The following is a 19,025-nucleotide window of genomic DNA, read 5'->3' on the forward strand; positions in this document are numbered from 1 at the left end:
ACACAGGTAAAGCACATATGGCAAAATGTTAATTGTTGAACTCTTGAGCCTGGGCATTGGGTAGTATTGTTGAATTAGAGTGGATACTGCACTATTCTTTCACATATTCTGTATATTTGGAAATTTTTATAATGACAACTTGGAAAAATTTATGTATGAACGAGTTATTTACTTCTTTTTTCTTTTAGAACTCTGTGTTTGAGTGAAAAGATGTTGTATTAGAAAGGAAGGGAAAAGGAGCAATTTTAAGCGGGATCTGATCACCAGTCTTTTTCTTTCTTGATTTATATGAACTCTTTGCATTATAAGGAAAACCTATCTTTGTCTCATATTTTTTCCAATTCTTTTTTCCCGTTGATCATTTACCGAGAGAGGAAAGGAGCGCAATTGCTTCTTTTGCTATAATTTTTAAACAGTCAATCTTTCAAAATTTTCTTCATGGTTTCTGGCTTTGATGAGAAACCCAGGCTAACTTTAAGATTATTCATAAGTTTGGTATCTAAATGATCAATACTGAGTGAGACTGGTTATACTAGAAGTGGAAGCCAGAATACAGAGAACTGAGAAGAGAAACAGAGTAGACCCCTTTTTCATTAAATCTAGTGTTTGTTGTTATTTTTGCCGCTGTTACCACGACACCATTGGAAAGCTGGAATTACTCCCGCCTCAGCGCTCTCTGAACTCTCGCGATACCAGAGTCCGGTGGAGCGCGAAATGCCGTGGGCGGGGCTGGGGAGAGATCGGCTGACTTCCGGCCAGGCCGTTGTCTGGGTGGCGCGGTCGAGTCATCGCTGGGCTTCGCCGCTCGGATCTCCTGTCCCTCCCCCCGCCCCGGCGCGGGGGGTCGAGCAGCCGAGTGGGGCGGGAGGCGACCCGGACCCTCCTCTCCGTTTCGTTCTGGCCAGCTCCCCGGCTACCCGCGCTGGGGCCTGGGGTCCTTGGGGCCCGCGAGGCCCGGTCTGAGGGGCCGGGGCCTACGTGGGCCCGCAGCTGGGCCCCATGAGGCATAGCCTGACCAAACTGCTGGCGGCCTCCGGCGGCGATTCCCTAACCCGCAGCGAGAGCCCGGCGCCGGCCGCGACCTGCTCCCTGCCCGCGGACTCGACCCGGGCGGCGGCGGCGGCGGAGGAAGAGACGGCGGCGGCCGGATCTCCCGGCCGCAGGCAGCTCCGCGGCGACGAGGCCGAGTTGGAGGCCGGGAGGGGGGGCCGCGGCGGTGCGGCCGTGCGCGCGCCCTCGCCCGAAGAGATGGAGGAGGAGGCGGTCGCCAGCGTGCCCGGGGAGGAGACGGAGGATATGGACTTTCTGTCCGGGCTGGAACTGGCGGATCTCCTGGACCCCCGGCAACCGGACTGGCACCTGGAGCCCGGGCTCAGCTCGCCCGGGCCTCTCTCCTCGTCGGGCGGAGGCTCAGATAGCGGCGGCCTGTGGAGAGGGGACGACGACGACGAGGCCGCGGCTGCCGAGATGCAGCGCTTTTCTGACCTGCTGCAGAGGCTGTTAAACGGGATCGGAGGCTGCAGCAGCGGCAGTGACAGTGGCAGCGGCGAAAAGAGGCGGAGAAAGTCCCCAGGAGGAGGCGGCGGCAGCAGCAGCAACGACAGCAACCAGGCGGCGACAAAGAGTCCCCGGAAGGCGGCAGCGGCTGCTGCCCGTCTGAATCGGCTGAAGAAGAAGGAGTACGTGATGGGGCTGGAGAGTCGAGTGCGGGGTCTGGCAGCCGAGAACCAGGAGCTGCGGGCCGAGAATCGGGAGCTGGGCAAGCGCGTGCAGGCACTGCAGGAGGAGAGTCGCTACCTACGGGCCGTCTTAGCCAACGAGACCGGACTGGCTCGCTTGCTGAGCCGGCTGAGCGGCGTGGGACTGCGGCTGACCACCTCGCTCTTCAGAGACTCGCCCGCCGGTGACCATGACTACGCTCTGCCGGTGGGAAAGCAGCAGCAGGACCTGCTGGAAGAGGACGACTCGGCGGGAGGAGTGTGTCTTCATGTGGACAAGGATAAGGTGTCGGTGGAGTTCTGCTCGGCGTGCGCCCGGAAGGCGTCGTCTTCTCTTAAAATGTAGGGTCAAGTAATCTGCTCTTTATCCGCGTTTACCCCTTTCAACTCCCTTACACCATGTAAAACACTTTAGTGGGACATCTTCACTGGACACATTTCAGAGGAGGAAAAAAAAAAGTAATATTGAATCTTTAAGTGTTTAGCTAAAAGCATGAATGTGACACTGTAACCAACTCCTAATGATAACATGTGACTATTAAATCTCTCTGACAGTTTCTTTTTTAGGTGATTTCCTTCCTGCCAGGCTCCGTTGTAGGGGTTACAGAACAGTCGTTCCCGCCTCACAACCTGGTAAGGATCCATCTCTTCACGTAACGCTCATGCTCTGCTGCTTAGTCTACTTTAATGGGCAACATCTCAAGTTGTGTGTGTGTGTGATTTTTTTTTTTTCTTTTTTGGAAGGTGGGAGGGAAATCTTAATTTGGGCCCTGTCCACCCTGGAAACAGACTTGTGCTGGTCAATAATGTCTTTAAGATGCTTCTTCTGGTTGAAATAGCTGTTAATGTGTCCCCTTGTTCAGACTTGCGTGTACCTAGCTCTTCTGTCCCCAGTGTGGACATGGCCTTGGATGACATCGGTTCCAACTGTACACTGAAAGCTGCTAATAGAGATACAGTTTGGAGACAGTGAAACAGGTGAAGTTGAATGGAAGTTCCGAGTTGTACAAGGTGCAAATTGGAATTCCAATTTTAGAGCAACTTTTCAGAGGTTGACAATAAGTATTGGGGGCATGCACAAATGTGATAGCTATTTTGCTTGGAGATGACAGAAATCTCTTAAATATTCAAGAATGCCTTTTAGTTTTCTGTAGAAAATCTAGAAATACAGTCTATTCAGATTAACAGATTTTAACCTCTCACCAATAGAGAAGTTGGAAATTAATATGCATATCAGACTCCTGTGTTAGTTAATTGAAGGAGGAATAAGAATGGTTGATGAAGTGTTTCTTTGAGGACCAGCACAGTGGTAACCCTATCACTGAGTATGAATAAATTGTTGAACACCTTTATTTTTGTTGTATTAAAATTTTAGGTTAAATTTTTGTATGATTAGATATTGAAGGTTGTGAAATGTGAATGAAAACGTGTAAAGTGAGGCTTCACAAAGAATCTTATTCTCCATATTTAAACGTATTTGTCCTATTTAAAAATAGTTTTTAAAATTGAGTGGTTCTGGCTACTTAATGACACGATGGACACTTTTTCCAAAGGTGGGACATATTTTTCCCCTGAAGTACTCTATTATCTATTGTCCAGTTGTATAAATTGAGTTATGGTGTCCTTCAGTGTAAGAGGCATTAAGAAATTCTTTGTGAAACATCACTGTTTGATAAAGTATATACGTATTTAGCATCCTTGTTTTTCTTTGTGCTAAAGTGGATACAGCTGTTGGGGCAGAAGAGACGGGACCAGCTGCTGGCCACATTTCCTGCTTTATTTTAAAAGGTAGTATAAGAAATGAGGAAAAAGAGGTAATATCAGGGCTTCTGCTGTCTTTTATTTTAAAATGTTCATAATAAGTATTTTCCAGCAGTCCAAAGATGTAAGTTATCTTACACATAAAATGTTTTATTTTGTTGTTATTTGGTTATGAAAATGGAATCCTTGTTCTTGCACAACTGTAAATGTTTTGTTGCTAGATAATACGATTTGAGACTGAACTTGGTCTCTGGTTTCCAGTGCATCACAGCATATTTTGTAAAATCATCTGCACTTGAGCATGAATGGGTAGTAGCCAAACTCACAACCTGGAGTGATGAACCTGCTTATACCTAAGTGCAGGAGCAAGCCCCTCACAATGCAGCTGCATGGATTTTTAGTGCCTACTGAATTATATATATATATATATAAAAACCAAAAGTAGTTGGAAAAATTATTTGAAATGACTAATTTGTGCTATCTTTATGGAATATGTTAAATGTAGCTTTTTGAAACAGAAGCCTTGAATTGAAATTTAATTAATACTTGAACATTTTGTATATATTTCTTTGTATATAATTTTGTGCAGTACCAATGACAAAAATACGGTGTCATAATAAAACCAGGTTTGTTGATCTTTCAGTTATGGGCTCAAAGAATTTATTCATCTCTAACATGACATTGGAAAATAATGGATGAAAATAGGAAAAATGATTGTTGTTAATGCTGACTGTGGGTCTTAAAAGGTTCTGGAAGCAGTAAGTGCGTTTTTCTAAAGATTATACCATTCCCTTGGAATATTTTCTTCCTAATGTCAGTGCTTTTCCTGCATTATTTGAAGTTTGGGGCTGGGGAGAAACAGTAGTCAAAGCTTTCTGAATTGGGATGCTTTGACATTCTAAGTGTAGATTTTTAGAATGTCATTTTATAAATGGCAGTTTTTGGAAATACTTGATTAAGAACTTTTGAAAATGGAGATTAGTATCACCTATTTTTAAAGCTGCTTTGTTAGGTTCCTTATGTTTTAACTGTCTTAGTTTCCATTTCATTCTCTTTTTTTTCTAATTTTGGTGACTTAGTGATTTTGTCATTTTTTACATCAACTTCATGGTCTTGTTTTTACATGGTATTGCATGTATTTAGGACCTATCTAACAGGGGCTTTAAATAAATTTGGTCATATTTATGTGTAAGCACATTTTACTGTAAATGTTTGAGTTTCTGAATTTACAACAGATCTGTTTATTTCAGTATGTGGTAAACAATATCTTAAAAGTGTCCTATTCACTACTTGTTAATTAAAAAAGTTATGATTAATATGAAACTGTTGTCTTACTATTTTTAGAAAACTGTGTTTTGAATGAATAGTAGTTGGATAAAGGAGATTTCTGAAATATAGACTGCTTTGAAATTTTCAGGTTTGGCTCTATTTACTGTAATGGATAAAAAAATTTAGTATTTGGGGAACTTTTTTTTTTTCCTAATTGTGTCTCTGTTGGCAAAATGATAGAGAACTAGACTAAAGATATAGCTTTTTAATATTTGTCTTCTGATGGTGACAGGAATTCATACATTAATTGAACTAACACATCATAATGACCTACTGTTTCTATCATTGACTTACTGTTTCTGCACTTCCTTGACCAGACTTAACTAAAAAGTCCACGTTTGTTAAGATGTAGTCACACCTTTGATATAATCCAACAAAAAGTGTTCAAAATATTTTAAATATTTGTGCATTTTATAATCACTAAATTAATCTCTCTCTCTTCTCTTTAAACAGCTTAGCAGTGTCTACAAAAACGAATCTTTTCCTACAACCTGTTAACTGACTGGACTGATGGTAACAAAGTAATTGTGGGAGCCATGTCGGTCAAAAATTTGGCATCTGCTGAAAAAAATGAATGCCATTTTCAAGTTCCCAAATTACTTCTGTACTGATTTCACTTTCCAGAAATGGAGATATGAAAAGATTCTCTGGAATCCTTGAAAGACTTAATAGAAATACATGAGACTAAGCTAATTTTGGAACAAAATTATTTTTTTGTCTTTCATGGAGTGATTCTCACTTCTTTGCATACCTTTTAAAAATTGTCACCATTGGAGAAGAGAATTATAGTATTTCATCAAGGCATATTAGATTCGTTACATAATCAAGAGCACATTCTATGGAATTACATTTAGTGGAGTAGAATTACATAAACAGGCCATCAGTGATCACAAGACATATCATGCGTTTGTATTTGTTTCCTGGAACATGAGAGCTAATCTGAAGTACAGACAGACCTTGCTGAGTAGAAAAGTTAATGTAAAGTCCTTAACTATAAAGAGTAGTCTTTAAATAGATGCACTGATTTATATCTGTATATCTTTGAAAAAATTGATTATGATTGTCTGGGTAGTTGCAATTCAGAGTAATACCAGGATGTGTGCATTATGAGGGTTTGGCTTGAGCTTTTCTCTGAGTACTTGACATTTTTTTGAATATTTTGAGGTTTCTAATGAATGGTATACTAGTTTCTACTGTTTTGTATTAAACTTTCTCCAGTGTTATGTAAGGGCTTTAGTATTCTGGATGATGGGAGTGACTTTTTTTGTGGAATATGGTTGTTTTATTTAATTGAAACATTTTTCCAGTTTATTACAAGTGTGAAAAAAACACTCAAAACTCTGATTGTTTAATTTCATTTTTGTTGGATTATGTTAATACATTCTTTCACCTGGTCTAGACTGAGTCGTATTATCTTACTGACTCTTTTTTGGGAAGTGTGCAGATGATAGAATTGGGGGAGGGTAAGAGATAGGCTCTTATTTCTTTTCTTTCCAGAATGATTCATCATAAATGACTATAAAGTTTGGTTATTGTATGATATTATACAAACCTTATTAAATCCTCTTAGTTTCTTGTAATCTAAGTGTATTAAGTGCCTATGATGTCAGGCAGTAAAGAACATTCCTAACGGCTTATACTTAAGTAACTAGTGGATGCTCCTAGAGTACAAACAGTACAGCTAATTGTAATTCCACAATCAAAGATTAGGCATCAACACTAGTGACCATAACTACTGCTTTGTTAAAACACAGAGTGGGTAATTCACTGATAATGAATAATTATCTTTTAAAGTGTGTGATTATCTAGTTTCAGCATTTTGAAGTTATAGTTTAAGGTCTCACTAATTTAGTCAGGTTTTTAAGCAAAATAATCTCATGACTCTTAAAAGTCAAATAGATAGTAAAATATTTTCAGGTGTTTTTCCCAAACTCACTGTCAATACAGAGTTTGGAGACCCTCCCAAATGATTATATTTTTATATTTTACTGTGCTGTTTATTCTTCAGAAACCAGGAACTTACCTTCTAAGCTGGGGATTAAAAAGGAAAAGTCTTCCATTAGAAACTTGGAGAGTGTTTTTTCTGGCCAGCACAGTATTTTTCACATAATACGAACTTGAATATTTCAGTACTCTTTCCATCAGGCTTTCCCTATTGTCTTATAATACCAGACTGGGCTCTGAGCTCTGACCTAGACTGCAAATGGTCATTTACATTCAGTTTTGAAGTGCAGAAAAGTTAAACTGGAGATAATTTAAATTTTATTCATAAGTAAATTATCATTAGGAACATAAATCATGTGATATCAGAGAAAAATTGACTTTTTTTTTAAGATACAAGTACAGAAAGTTGCCCGTTAGCTTGCCTTTTTCACTGCTTTGGTTACTGATGATAGTGTTTTTATTCTTAGTTTTTTACCTTTCCCCAGTTTGTACATTCAAGATTTCTTATTTAGAGCTATCTGCCCCACTTTTTTTTTTTCCCGAGGAAGATTAGCCCTGAGCTAACATCTGCCAATCCTCCTTTTTTCTGAGGAAGACTGGCCCTGAGCTAACATCTGTGCCCATCTTCCTCTACTTTATATGTGGGATTCCTGCCACAGCATGGCTTGCCACGCGGTGCTATGTCTGCACCCGGGATCCGAACTGGCGAAATCCTGGCCACTGAAGTGGAACCTGTGAATTTAACTGCTGTGCCACCAGGCTGGCCCCTGCCCCACTTATTAAAAAGAAACCAGTTCACAGTGGACTTCAATAATTGTTGTAATTTTGTTGACCTCAAAGTACTGGCTTTTCACAGATATTTTGCTCAATTTTTAATCTAACTTATAAATCTAGTCACTAATAGTGTTTTAAGTATTTGTGTAGTTCTGTTAATATGCAGAGATTTGAGTTTTGTTGATGGCGTAACTTCCTTCAGTCTTCCGAATTCTCTATCTTTCCTATAAACCCAGTGAGGTCAATTTCCTAGACTCCTGGCTTTTAGTGTACTATAGTTTGGGATTTACAAATTATATTACTATCTTAATTTTAGTATAATAGGAACCCTCTCTCTTTTTTCAAAGCCAAATAACTATCCAAAGTAAATTGTAGAAGACAGATTTGAATAGTTTATTTATTGTGACTCAACTATTAAAAACTATTTTCCTGATGGAGGCAGTGTTCTTTAGGTCTTAGCTACAAATGACTGTTTCCTTAAACTACTGCAGATCACAGCAGGTTCACATTGTCACTTATCTGCCCCCTGAACAAAAATTTTGATAAAGTAGCTAGCAAAGGATTTAAAATAACATGTTCTTTTGCTTATGTTGCCCATTTCTACTAATTGAAAAGATGATTTAAGAAATACATGGTAGAGGACAGATGTTAGAAAGAAATCCTTTTTGGTTAGAGAAACCATTGTGAACTCATATCCATTTATAGATGGTGGTATGCTAGGGAGTAAATACTGTGGGATGTTTAAAGATAAGGAAACAATTTATACTAAATTATCAATTTAGTTATAAGTGGGTTTTAATTAGCCAAGTTGGTTGCATCATTCTCTATTTTAAGGAGTCTAATTTAGTAATTTGGGTTTCTTGTTTTTGAAGTCAGGAGTTACTTTTAATTCATTGCTTTTTTCACTGTGATAAGTAGAACTCTGCTTTAAATAAAAGTGACAATGCATATAAAATGTATAATTTTGGGTCAGAGAGCTTTCTCTTGATATTCCAGCTTGTAAAATGAACAGGTAATTTTTTTTCCTTTTAAATTATATATTTTTTCCTAGTGTAAAAGTAAAGCATATTCATTATGGAAAACTAGGAAAATCCAGAAAGGAATCAAGACAAAAAGAAAAATCACCCATAATTCTGTAACCCAGAGAATATCCACAGTAAAACAAATTTTTTTGGCCTCATAATTGGGATTATTTCTTGTATAAATTTGGTACGGGGAATACATTTTAGGTACCTGTTGAAAGAACGAATAATCTTTGCTTTCTGAAAAACTGAAAATGTATTTTGTTTATTTCACTTGAATTTTAAATCTTTTTGCTGCACTGCTTATTTTCTTTAAAGAGACACTGAGAGCCTCTTTCACTAATGAAGCTGCCTTTTCTAGGTGACAGGCTAAAATTCTGTTTTCATATAATCCTAAATAGCATAAGATTACTTAACAGACATTTCACTGTATTTGGAAGGAATAGTTAAGATGCTTGTGAATATGATCTAGTATGGCACTCTATTTTGTTTGGTATGACTGGCTTGTTTCATAAGAAGGTGTTGGTCTAGATCTCTGCTGTCCAATACTGTAGCCATTAGCCTATGGCTAAAATTTTAAATTAAAAGTAAAAATCCAGTTGTTCAGTTACACTAGTCACATTTCCGGTGCTCAGCAGCCACATACAGCTAGTGGCTAACATATTGTCAGTCAGAGAAAACATTTCCATCATCACAGAAAGTCCTTTTGGACAATGCTGATTTAGATGCTGTCACATAAGAAAATGGTTTAAAGAACTGAGATGAGTGCCTGATATATTAGGTGCTATGTTAGGCACCTTACATATGTAATACCAACCTTGAGTAAGTTTATTGATGAGGAAACTGAGGGTCGGAGAGGTTAGTTAACTTGCTTAGCATCACACAGCTAAAAAGAGGCTTGAGTCTATGTGATTCCAAAGAACTATCCCACAGTACTAGGTGGAAGCTTCAAAGATGATAGAATTTGCCTCAATCTTCTAAGAATACAGCTTTCCAAGGATGGAAATAAGGTGATGTTTGAAGTAGGTAACTATTCATTAGAACAGCTTAAGCTGAGCCTGAATAACCATCTGTCAGGAATACTGGAATTGATCCCTCTGTGAGGAAAGTTGTTAAATATGTTCTAAGAGTCTATGGATTCATAATACCTATGCAAACAATGAATTGGGAAAATGAAGTGTTAAGTAACATTTGCTACAGCATATTGATACCTTTTTCTCCCCATTTTCATCCCTGCTTGGATTCTTTGAGGTCTTCAGTGAAAACTGCTGTATGGTTATTTTTTCCTGTGTTAAAGACAAACTCTGCCCAATATACAGGAGTACAGCAAGTGAGGTGGAAAAAACATTACTGGGCAAGCTAGAGAAGTTATGCCCTTGTTTAAGTGGGTATCCTTTACTGGTATTCAGTCTTTTGTTGCCCTGTGTAGCCTTTTGTTGTGGGTCCCAGAATTGTACCTCATGTGATAAATTACAACTCTATGTTTATTCACACATTAGACATAGGTTATTTTTGCAATTTTATTTTTGCTTACACATTTGCTTAATCATCACTGAAATTCTAGGCCAGGTTCAGGTAACTGAAGAGCCTTTATCACTAGTTTATATTGTCTAGACCCAAGGTAGGCTGCAAACCCAGTCTGAAGCAAAATGGGAAATAACATCTTTCTAAAGATGGGCTTAGAGATTCTAGTCCAGTAAGTTAAGATGTTTCCTTTCTCTGGTAGCGGGGCTGACTCATACCTGTAAGAAAACATTGAGACAGTTCACTAGAAAAGATAGTTGTATCAAGTGGCAAAACTGTACAATATATATTAATCCCAGAAGTCTTAAGATAAAACTAGTTTAGTAAAGATTAAGGCAATGCTATTCTCTTCACTGTGTATTAGTCCTAAAAACTGTCCTTTCCTTTTGTCCCTTCATTTCACCCCTGGAGGCTCATATAGCATAGACTGCTTGATACCAGAGTTCTTCAGAGAATAACAATTACTTTGGACTAGCAGGCTTAGAGCTAGACATTTTCTGATGAAAGTTTTCTTTAGTGGAAGTGCTCAAACTCTTCAGAACATTGTGTCTATAATGTAGCTTTCATGCTAGGCATAGTGCTGTTTGCAGCTTTGTAGGTGGCATTCAATACACAAATTAAGGTTAAGAACTTATCTATACACCCAAGAGGTACGGTGTGATAAATTTCTACAACTGTTTTCAAATTCTTGAGAAGTAATATTTGATTACTTATAAGAAAAAAGTCTTATTAACGATTTCAAGTAAAAAATAACATTTCTTTAAAAATAGAAAATGTATTTGCTGTTTTAAGTTGTACATTTTCTAGGTAAATATTTATATATTAAGTTTTTCAATGATCATGAGAAAACAAGGAATCCTACCTGGCTGCTAGGCCACCATTCACAGGTATAGCCAAGATAACAGGGTACAGACCACCAAAAACAAGACCAACCAGTCCACCCCGTGTTATGGTACAGGTTTCACAATTCAAGTCACCTAGGAAAAAATTAGTTCTGGAAATGAAGGTCATGATAGTCAAGTAAACATGATTTAAATAATGCAAAGTCCCCTTCTATGTATCCCAGATACTCAATTTTCAGGCAGTAATACAGCAAATGCAATTCTACAAGGCATGTTAAAAGGTATAATTACATGTCCTGATAACCTAAAATAGGCAGGAATAACTGATAAAACCATCTTAGGAAAAATTCTCTAATTTGTTCTGAACTTGAATATAATCTCAGTTTGCACTGCTTCTAGCTTTCTGCACTTGAATTAGCAAACCTGAGCTAATATTTTTCTGTCTTCAAGAAACTTTTTAACCCATGGGAATTTTTCTTTTTACAATTTATACTTAATCTTATTTTTTTACACTATATAGTGTGATTTTATTTTTATAAAATTCTCTATAATTTTATTCATTTCCAAATTAGTATAAGGTACAGTAAAAATCGAAAGCTAAGTTAATAGTTTTCACTCAGTCAGTTCATTGGGCAGTAGGTTTCCCTGGATTGTAAAAATTCTTTCCACACAGATCATGGGGATTCAAGCAATATACTCATCCAATTTAAACAAATTTGAAGCAGCACTTAACAGAAGAGAATTTAAATGGACTGCCTCCCTTTCCATCACCATCAGTGGTAAGATTTTTATTTGAAATCATTAATCAAAAAACTTCATGATTAGCTGTACTCAAAGCACTCAGCACGTATGGTAAATTGTCTAAAGGAAATCAAGTCTCCATATACTTGATAATTCTTAATATACATTTAGTGCTTTGAGAGATTTATTACATAAAGAGTCTTATTCCCATAAAAATTTTGTTTCCCTTTAAGGAACTTCGCTATAAAATATTTCTAAAGGGGCCAGCCAGTGGCACAGCGGTTAAGTTTGCATGTTCGCTTTGGCGGCCTGGGGTTTGCCAGTTCAGATCCCGCGTGTGGACATGGCACCACTTGGCAAGCCATGCTGTGGTAGGCGTCCCACATAGAAAGTAGAGGAAGATGGGCACGGATGTTAGCTCAGGGCCAGTCTTCCTCAGCAAAAAGAGGAGGATTGGCAGCAGATATTAGCTCAGGGCTAATCTTCCTCAAAAAAAAAAAATGTTTTTAAAAACTAAGGCAGCCAGCATTAAAAAAAAAAGTTTCCAAATATTTCTTACTCTAAGCACTGTGGGAAAGATAAGTTAGGAAGGAAAGTATTTGGAACTGCTATGTATGCATTTTACTTGTTTGGTAGACTATACTAATATGAATTAACTGCCACTTTACATAGAGAGGCTAACAAGGTCCAGTCTTATCCAAGCACTGACTACATAACAGCATATAACTACTTGATATTAATATTTAACGATTAAGGTGCAAGTATATATACCAAAGCAAACTCTCGGGTGATAGTGAAATAGAATTTACCTGTATTCAACGGGAAACTTACAAAACCTTTGTAAGATAAATGCGCCGTCAAAAATGGGATCACCGCCATTGGTAAGCCAGCAGCTATACGAGCCTGTGTCACATTTAAGACACGTCGAAAAAGGCTGTTTGCTATTAGGCCACAGAGAGCAGCATTAAGTCCAATATATGTTGATCCATGTTCAAGTAGATTCCTGAGTGGGTGAGAAAAAAATAGTAACTTTTTCTTTGGCTCTATTGTGTGTGTGAGCTCTCCAACAATTCTGGCATGTTAGAGAATTTATCAGGACTTAAGGAATAACAAGATACAACATTTAACACTTAGAGCTCGAAAAACAAGAACCTTTTAAAATCCTTATGTTTTACATATAGATTTTTTTTATGCTAAAAGGCTTTTGAATTTGTCAATACTTAAGGATACAGTGAAACATTTGGATTTTGCAAAATGTATTTTGGGATTTTGCAAAGGACATTAGTATAGCAAGAAGAGCTTCTGAAGAGTGATTTGAATGCCTCTCCTCTGGGCTCCCACAATACCCAATGATTACCTCTCTAGCACAACACATTATAAGGTGGTAGTATCGTATAATCATTGATTTACATGTCAGGCTTCCCCACTAGGCTTTAAACAACTTGAAGACAATGGATACAAAGATATATTCGTCTTGGTTTCAATAGCACCTGACACAGAAGGCATTCAAAAAGGTGGAGGTAATAGATTTCCTTTCGCTTTTCTCTGAAGCATTAGTCAGGGTTGGGGGCTTGGAGGAGTGCTAACATGCCAGGTACTTGACAACAACCCATTGAAATAAAGAGAATAAATTGATGTTTTGAGATAGTAAGTGGTAGAACTGGTTTTTAAGCCAAGGTATTATGAGTTTAAAATGCAATGTTCCATGAATTATTTAGTTTGGGGAAAAAATTACACCTAAAATCGCTGGATATTGAAAATACTCCAATTCAAACTCTTCAGCCCATCGCTTAACTTTTTTACCACCTGCCTTGCTATCTACAACACAGGGGACCTCTTTAATTTCTCACTACTCTTACTTAGGCAAACTAGCCACACAATAACTTCTAACTTCAATTTAACATTTATCTTAAAACAGCTTTTCTAGGAGTTCCTAATTGAGCTTCCTACATTGTATAAGGCATTACTTTTCTTACCTATCACTTTGCAATCATAATGTGCTTGTCATTCAACCACTGAGCATATACTACATAAAGCAGACTTCAGTGCTTTCATAGTTTATTATTGGAGGAGGAAACACATGGAAACTTGAGATACAACAGAAGTCTATTAAAATAGTAATGGCAGTACAAGAGAGAGGCAGCTTAGAAACTTACGGTACGTGAGATAATATTTAAAGAGTAATGATAGCCTAGAGAACCTACCAGATAACAACAACAGAAATCACAAATATGAAGGACCTGTGTATTTTTGTGAGAGCTTGAGGGAATGGGAAGCTTAAGCACTTGCTCTAAAATATTATTATTTTCATAGCAATCCTGTGAAATATACATTATCTCCATTTTAGTCATAGGAACCAAGGTTCAGACATAAGTAATTTGACCATATATATTTTAATAAGTTGATAATTATGATTATCAATATATTTATATATTATTGTTAAGTATTCTAACAAAAACATAAATAAATAAATAAAACAAAGAGTGATCTGGAATCTGAATAGGAAAGTTTGCTGTCTCCTAATCGGATTTTAATTTTCTATGGCTTAAAGTCACATTTTTTAGTTAATAAGTACAAAACTGTTACTAGCTAGCAGCCCCTTTGCCAGTCAATTTTCCAAAAAAGTGCCTATACAACTAGAAACTCATGACTTTTTGATAAGACATACACACAAAATAACTAGACATATGAACTAAACATGAAATTTAAGATCAAATTTAACAAGTGGCAATGAAATATATGGTATGTGAGAAATTACTCTGTATTTCAAAGCCATCCGTTTTTCATCTCAATTGCCACCATGCTACCATCACCACTCACCTGGATTACTATGCTAGTTTTTCAGCTGGTCTTTGTACTTCCTTTCCTCTCCTATCTTAAAGCTATTTTCCAAAAAACAACTGGAATGTTCTTTAGAAATGTTAACTGGATCACATCATCCAGCTTAAAACTCTTCCTGTTCCTTCAACCTTATGCCCTCTTCTCTTGTACTTAACTAACATTTGTTCCTCAAATATGACAACCTCCTTGTTCTCCTGTGGCCTAGGCATATGCCATTCCCTTTGCCTGAGATAGTACCCCTCCCTGATGCCCTGGCTGGCTCCTTTTCATCCTGTTTGGTCGCAGATTTTCAGTTTAAATGAAACCTACTCAGGCCTTCTTGCCAAGGAGGTCTAAGAATATTTTGTGGAAGTGAATTGTAGTTCATTCAGTGTTGCCTTCAATGATCAGTATTTTTCCTATATAACCTTTTTCTGTTTAATCTCTTAAAGATCTTTTAGCCATGATCCCATTTCTCTGACGTTCCTTGTCTAGCTATGTCTAGCTATGTGTGTTACACGGCACTCTTACACTGGTAAGCATAATAATGGAAGTGAATTGAGAAAGAAGACGATTTAAAGCCATTTTAAAGTTTTGTTATTTAAATGAGTCCATAAATGTTTACATTTGACTATACTCTAAGCCAAACAGAAAAAGTGAAAATCACATAATTAGATATGTCCAAAGACAAGAATTCTAGCCTCTATTTCAAGCAAATGGCTCAGCTCTCTGGGCCTCGGTTTTCTCATCAAGACAAGAAAAAGGGCTCAGTTTCCTTCTGACATTCTATGTTGTTTATATTCAAACCAAATAAATTTGAGATAATGAATCGATGAAAATCCACCTAGTAAAAGATATTTTTAAATTAAGAAGGGGTCTTACCTTTCTGCTTCTGGAAGTTGGTTAATTTTTCTGGTTATGATATAAAAAATTTTTTCCTTGACAGTATCATCTGGTTCATGATCTTCCATCTTGAGCCTTAAAAAAATTAAAATACCATTTTTCAATAATGTATATCTATAGAAAAACAACAAAGGGGCTTATAAAAGCCTTCTGAAGACTATACATATTTAATTTTAAAAGACTTAACTCTAGACTGAATCCATAATCTGAAAAATCAATGCATACACACCATACCAAAAGAAAAAAAAATCAAAGTGAAACAGAAACCAGAAGATGAGAGGCAACACATAAAGCTCCTAGGAAATACAGAATGTCTTTATAACCCTTAAAAATATTTCTTGGGGCCAGCCTGTGGCCTAGTGGTTAAGTTCAGATGCTCTGATTCAGCAGTCCTAGGTTTAGTTCCCAGGCGTGGACATACTACACTCGTCAGCGGCCATGCTGTGGCTGAGACCCACATACAAAACAGGAAGATTGGCACAGATGTTAGCTCAGGGTGAATTTTCCTCAGCAAAAAAAATAATAAAAATAAATTTCTTAATTCACAAGTAACACTAAACATACAGACATTGCACTAATATTAACTAATTAACATTAAGAACATGTTCATCAATAGATACCATAAAGATAAGCTAGTGTGGGAGAAAACGTTTGTGATATAACTGACAAAGGAGTGGTTAGTACCCAGAATATGTAAAGCAGTACAAATCAGCAAGAAAAAAGCAAACAACCCAATAGAAAAATTGACAAGGTTTGAACAGACACTTCATAAAGAGGAAAGCTAAACAGCCAATAAACATGAAAATATGCTTAACTTTGTTATAATCAGGGAAAGAAAAATTAAAACCACAGTGAGATACCAATATATATCTACGTTAGCTAAAATAAAAACCTGACAATTTCAATTGCAAGAATGTGGGGTAACCAAAAACTCTCATATGCTGCTGGTGGAAATGTAAATTGTACCCAATTTGGGTACGACTACTTTGTAAAAGAATTTGGTATTATTTAGTAGGTAGAAGACAGATACTCAGCAGTTTTACTTCTAGGTATACCCTAGAGCAGAGGGCAGCAAAATTTCCCTTTCAAGGGCCTGACAATATTTTAGGCTTTGTCACATACAGTCTTTGTTGAATACCTTTTTTTTTTTTAAATAACTCTTTATAAAAATCATTCTTAGCTGGCTGGTCATACAGAAACAAGCCACAGGCTGTCTGGCCCACAGGACAGTACTTTGTTGATCCATGCAGTAGTTGTGAATATCAGAGTAGAGGGATGGTGAATGTGAGTTTGACCATGAAGATTTAGCTCATTAAACAAGATTTCAGGGTAGCAGAGTTAAAAGCAAAAGTTCAGAGATAACAGCAAAGAACAACATGCTTTTTTATGTAATTAGATTTTTTTTTTTAAGCAGAGCATTCTTTTTTTTTAAGATTGGCACCTGAGCTAACAACTGTTGCCAATCTTTTTTTTTTTTTTGCTTTTTCTCCCCAAATCCCCCCAGTTCATAGTTGTATATTTTAGTTGTGGGTCCTTCTAGTTGGGGTATGTGGGACAGCACCTCAACATGGCCTGACAAGGGACGCCATGTCTGCACCCAGGATCAGAACCAGAGAAACCCTGGGCTGCCGAGGCGGAGCCAGGAACTTAACCACTGGGCCATGCCTGAAATGAGATTTTCTTAGTTCACTACCATCCATTTCCTACAAAATTAATTTACAACACTAACAAATATTTATTGGGTACCTGTTAAATGTGAGAGATCGTTTCGAAAATGCTGAGTGAAATGAAATTTCATATTCCTAGACTTAAAATTAACCCAGTAAGTACAGTACAGGCTTAGAAATTTACATTTAGGTTTCCTGCAGTCCAAATTTTTGGGGGCCTTGATTACAATAACACGATAGACACAATCTCTGCCCTAAAGGAGCTTTGAAGGATTTTTTTTTTTTTTTTTTGAGGAAGATTAGCCCTGAGCGAACTACTGCCAAATCCTCCTCTTTTTGCTGAGGAAGACTGGCCCTGAGCTAACATCCATGCCCATCTTCCTCTACTTTATACGTGGGACGCCTACCACAGCATGGCGTGCCAAGTGGTGCCATGTCCGCACCCGGGATCCGAACCGGCGAACCCCGGGCCACTGAGAAGCGGAACGTGCACACTTAACTGCTGTGCCACCGGCAGGCCCTAGCTTTGAAAGATTTTATGTGTTGGGGAGTGGTGGTGGCGAGATAAACAAATTCAGTATACATAAAGTGCACGGTGCATATGTCGGAAAGAAATGATTTCTTCATAAATCCCAGCCTAATGCTATCACTAGTTTTCTGTGCTATGCTCTGCATATTGGTGAGGTTCCGAGTTCTGTGAACGAGTCATTTCTACAGTGTGGCTATTAAGAGTCACCATTAATTCGGTAAAAGTTCTGACTGGCAGTCCACAGTAGGCCACTGTGTCTCCTTTATTAATAATAAATCCCAAAGACAACGCCACCTTTAAATACTACAAACGTTTCAAAAGCCTTTTGCCTTAGCTGTCTCACGTCGCTTGAAATAGCTCCAAGATAAGCAATGAGAAAAGTGAGGCCTCTGAAAATCGTTAGGCCAAGGCCACGCTGTCAACACCTGGCAGTAAACCCGGGATTAAATTCAAGCGCAGGCATTTTTTTTTCCTATTGGTGTAATTTAAATATCTTTTCTTCTAGGGTGGAAAGTGAAGAGACAGTCGGCGCCCTAGGGCCGACTCCCGTCCACCCCTTCTGACCCAGTCCCGGGACCTCGTTCCCGCGCTGGATTTCTCCTGACACCCGGGCATCTTCTGCACCCCTTCCCCCGGAACGCCGGTACCTTATGCTCTCCTCCCAGCAGCGGGTGCCTCCTCCAGTCTTCCTCAGCAAGGCTGGGGCTCACGGCAACCTCTACCCAGCTCGCCCGCGCGCAGCCATCTTTGGCTGACACGTGACTCGGCCGGAGGCGGGCGTGGGGTCGCGGCTGCTGATTGGGCTCCCGGGAGGGAGGTTGCAGGCTGCGGCGCCTTCCTTCTGAGGGGCTTCCAGCCCTGGGAGGTGCTAGGCCGCCCAGCGGTGGGGTTTGGCCAGCCTACAGGCTGTGGCTTACAGCCTTCTTATGTGTTACAGCGTTCTTCCGCCTTACAGGACAGAGCTTGTAGAAATTGTGAAATTTGGAGATGAAAGCTGCATGACCCTAAACCTGCTCCTACTTTTGGCACGTTATTTGACTTCCTAGCCAATAAAGTGTTCGGAAAGTGAGAGAACCGCTTCCACCCCAGCCCTTTTCCTTAAGGTTCTTATGGCTGGTCAAATAATTAAAAAGGAAGGTTAGCAGGAGAAAATCAAAGTTGACTAGCATGTATATATGGGAGAAACTCAGGAGAAAGTGAGTAACTCAGCCAACTAGCTGAGGCTGCCTGTTTAAGTATCTTCAGCTACAGACAAGGAGGACATTTGGGGTAGTGATTTGGGGCTTCAAAGGGCAGGAAGGCAACTCACGTGGAAATGGAAAAGCAAATGTTTGGTAAATAGAACTTTGATAAGAGTGGGCTTAGCAAGGATCCTCCCAGTCTACTGGAACCCAAAGTTATCTATGGTGATGGCCTGTCCCGGGGACAGGCCTTTATTTTAAATTTCTTTT

General features: G+C 38.6%; 2 protein-coding genes across 5 annotated transcripts; one reads left to right on the forward strand and one right to left on the reverse strand.

Annotated features, from left to right (window-relative positions):
• Window positions 1-287: 287 nt before the first annotated feature.
• Window positions 288-6,388, forward strand: CREBZF (CREB/ATF bZIP transcription factor). Of its 4 annotated transcripts, XR_011495772.1 has the most exons (5): window positions 288-2,060; window positions 2,274-2,351; window positions 3,438-3,506; window positions 4,123-4,237; window positions 5,262-6,210. XR_011495772.1 is itself a non-coding variant. In XM_044752164.2 (1 exon), exon 1 carries the CDS (start codon window positions 1,000-1,002, stop codon window positions 2,062-2,064), a length of 1,065 nt encoding a protein of 354 aa, XP_044608099.1. In that variant the 5' UTR covers window positions 288-999; the 3' UTR covers window positions 2,065-2,273. The 4 variants fall into 4 exon arrangements, 1 of the variants encoding a protein (XP_044608099.1); XR_011495773.1 differs by lacking the exon at window positions 4,123-4,237 and having other exon boundaries at window positions 5,262-6,388; XR_011495771.1 differs by lacking the exon at window positions 5,262-6,210 and having other exon boundaries at window positions 3,438-4,995.
• Window positions 6,389-10,054: 3,666 nt separating this feature from the next.
• Window positions 10,055-18,543, reverse strand: TMEM126A (transmembrane protein 126A). The gene is made up of 5 exons (XM_014868023.3): window positions 18,222-18,543; window positions 15,358-15,453; window positions 12,465-12,658; window positions 10,935-11,049; window positions 10,055-10,290 (listed from the first exon to the last, which is right to left on the reverse strand). Exons 2-5 carry the CDS (start codon window positions 15,444-15,446, stop codon window positions 10,098-10,100), a joined length of 591 nt encoding a protein of 196 aa, XP_014723509.1. The 5' UTR covers window positions 15,447-15,453; window positions 18,222-18,543; the 3' UTR covers window positions 10,055-10,097.
• Between the last annotated feature and the right edge of the window lie 482 nt (window positions 18,544-19,025).

This window comes from Equus asinus, chromosome 20 (assembly GCF_041296235.1).
Source record: "Equus asinus isolate D_3611 breed Donkey chromosome 20, EquAss-T2T_v2, whole genome shotgun sequence".
Taxonomy (NCBI): Eukaryota; Metazoa; Chordata; class Mammalia; order Perissodactyla; family Equidae; genus Equus; species Equus asinus.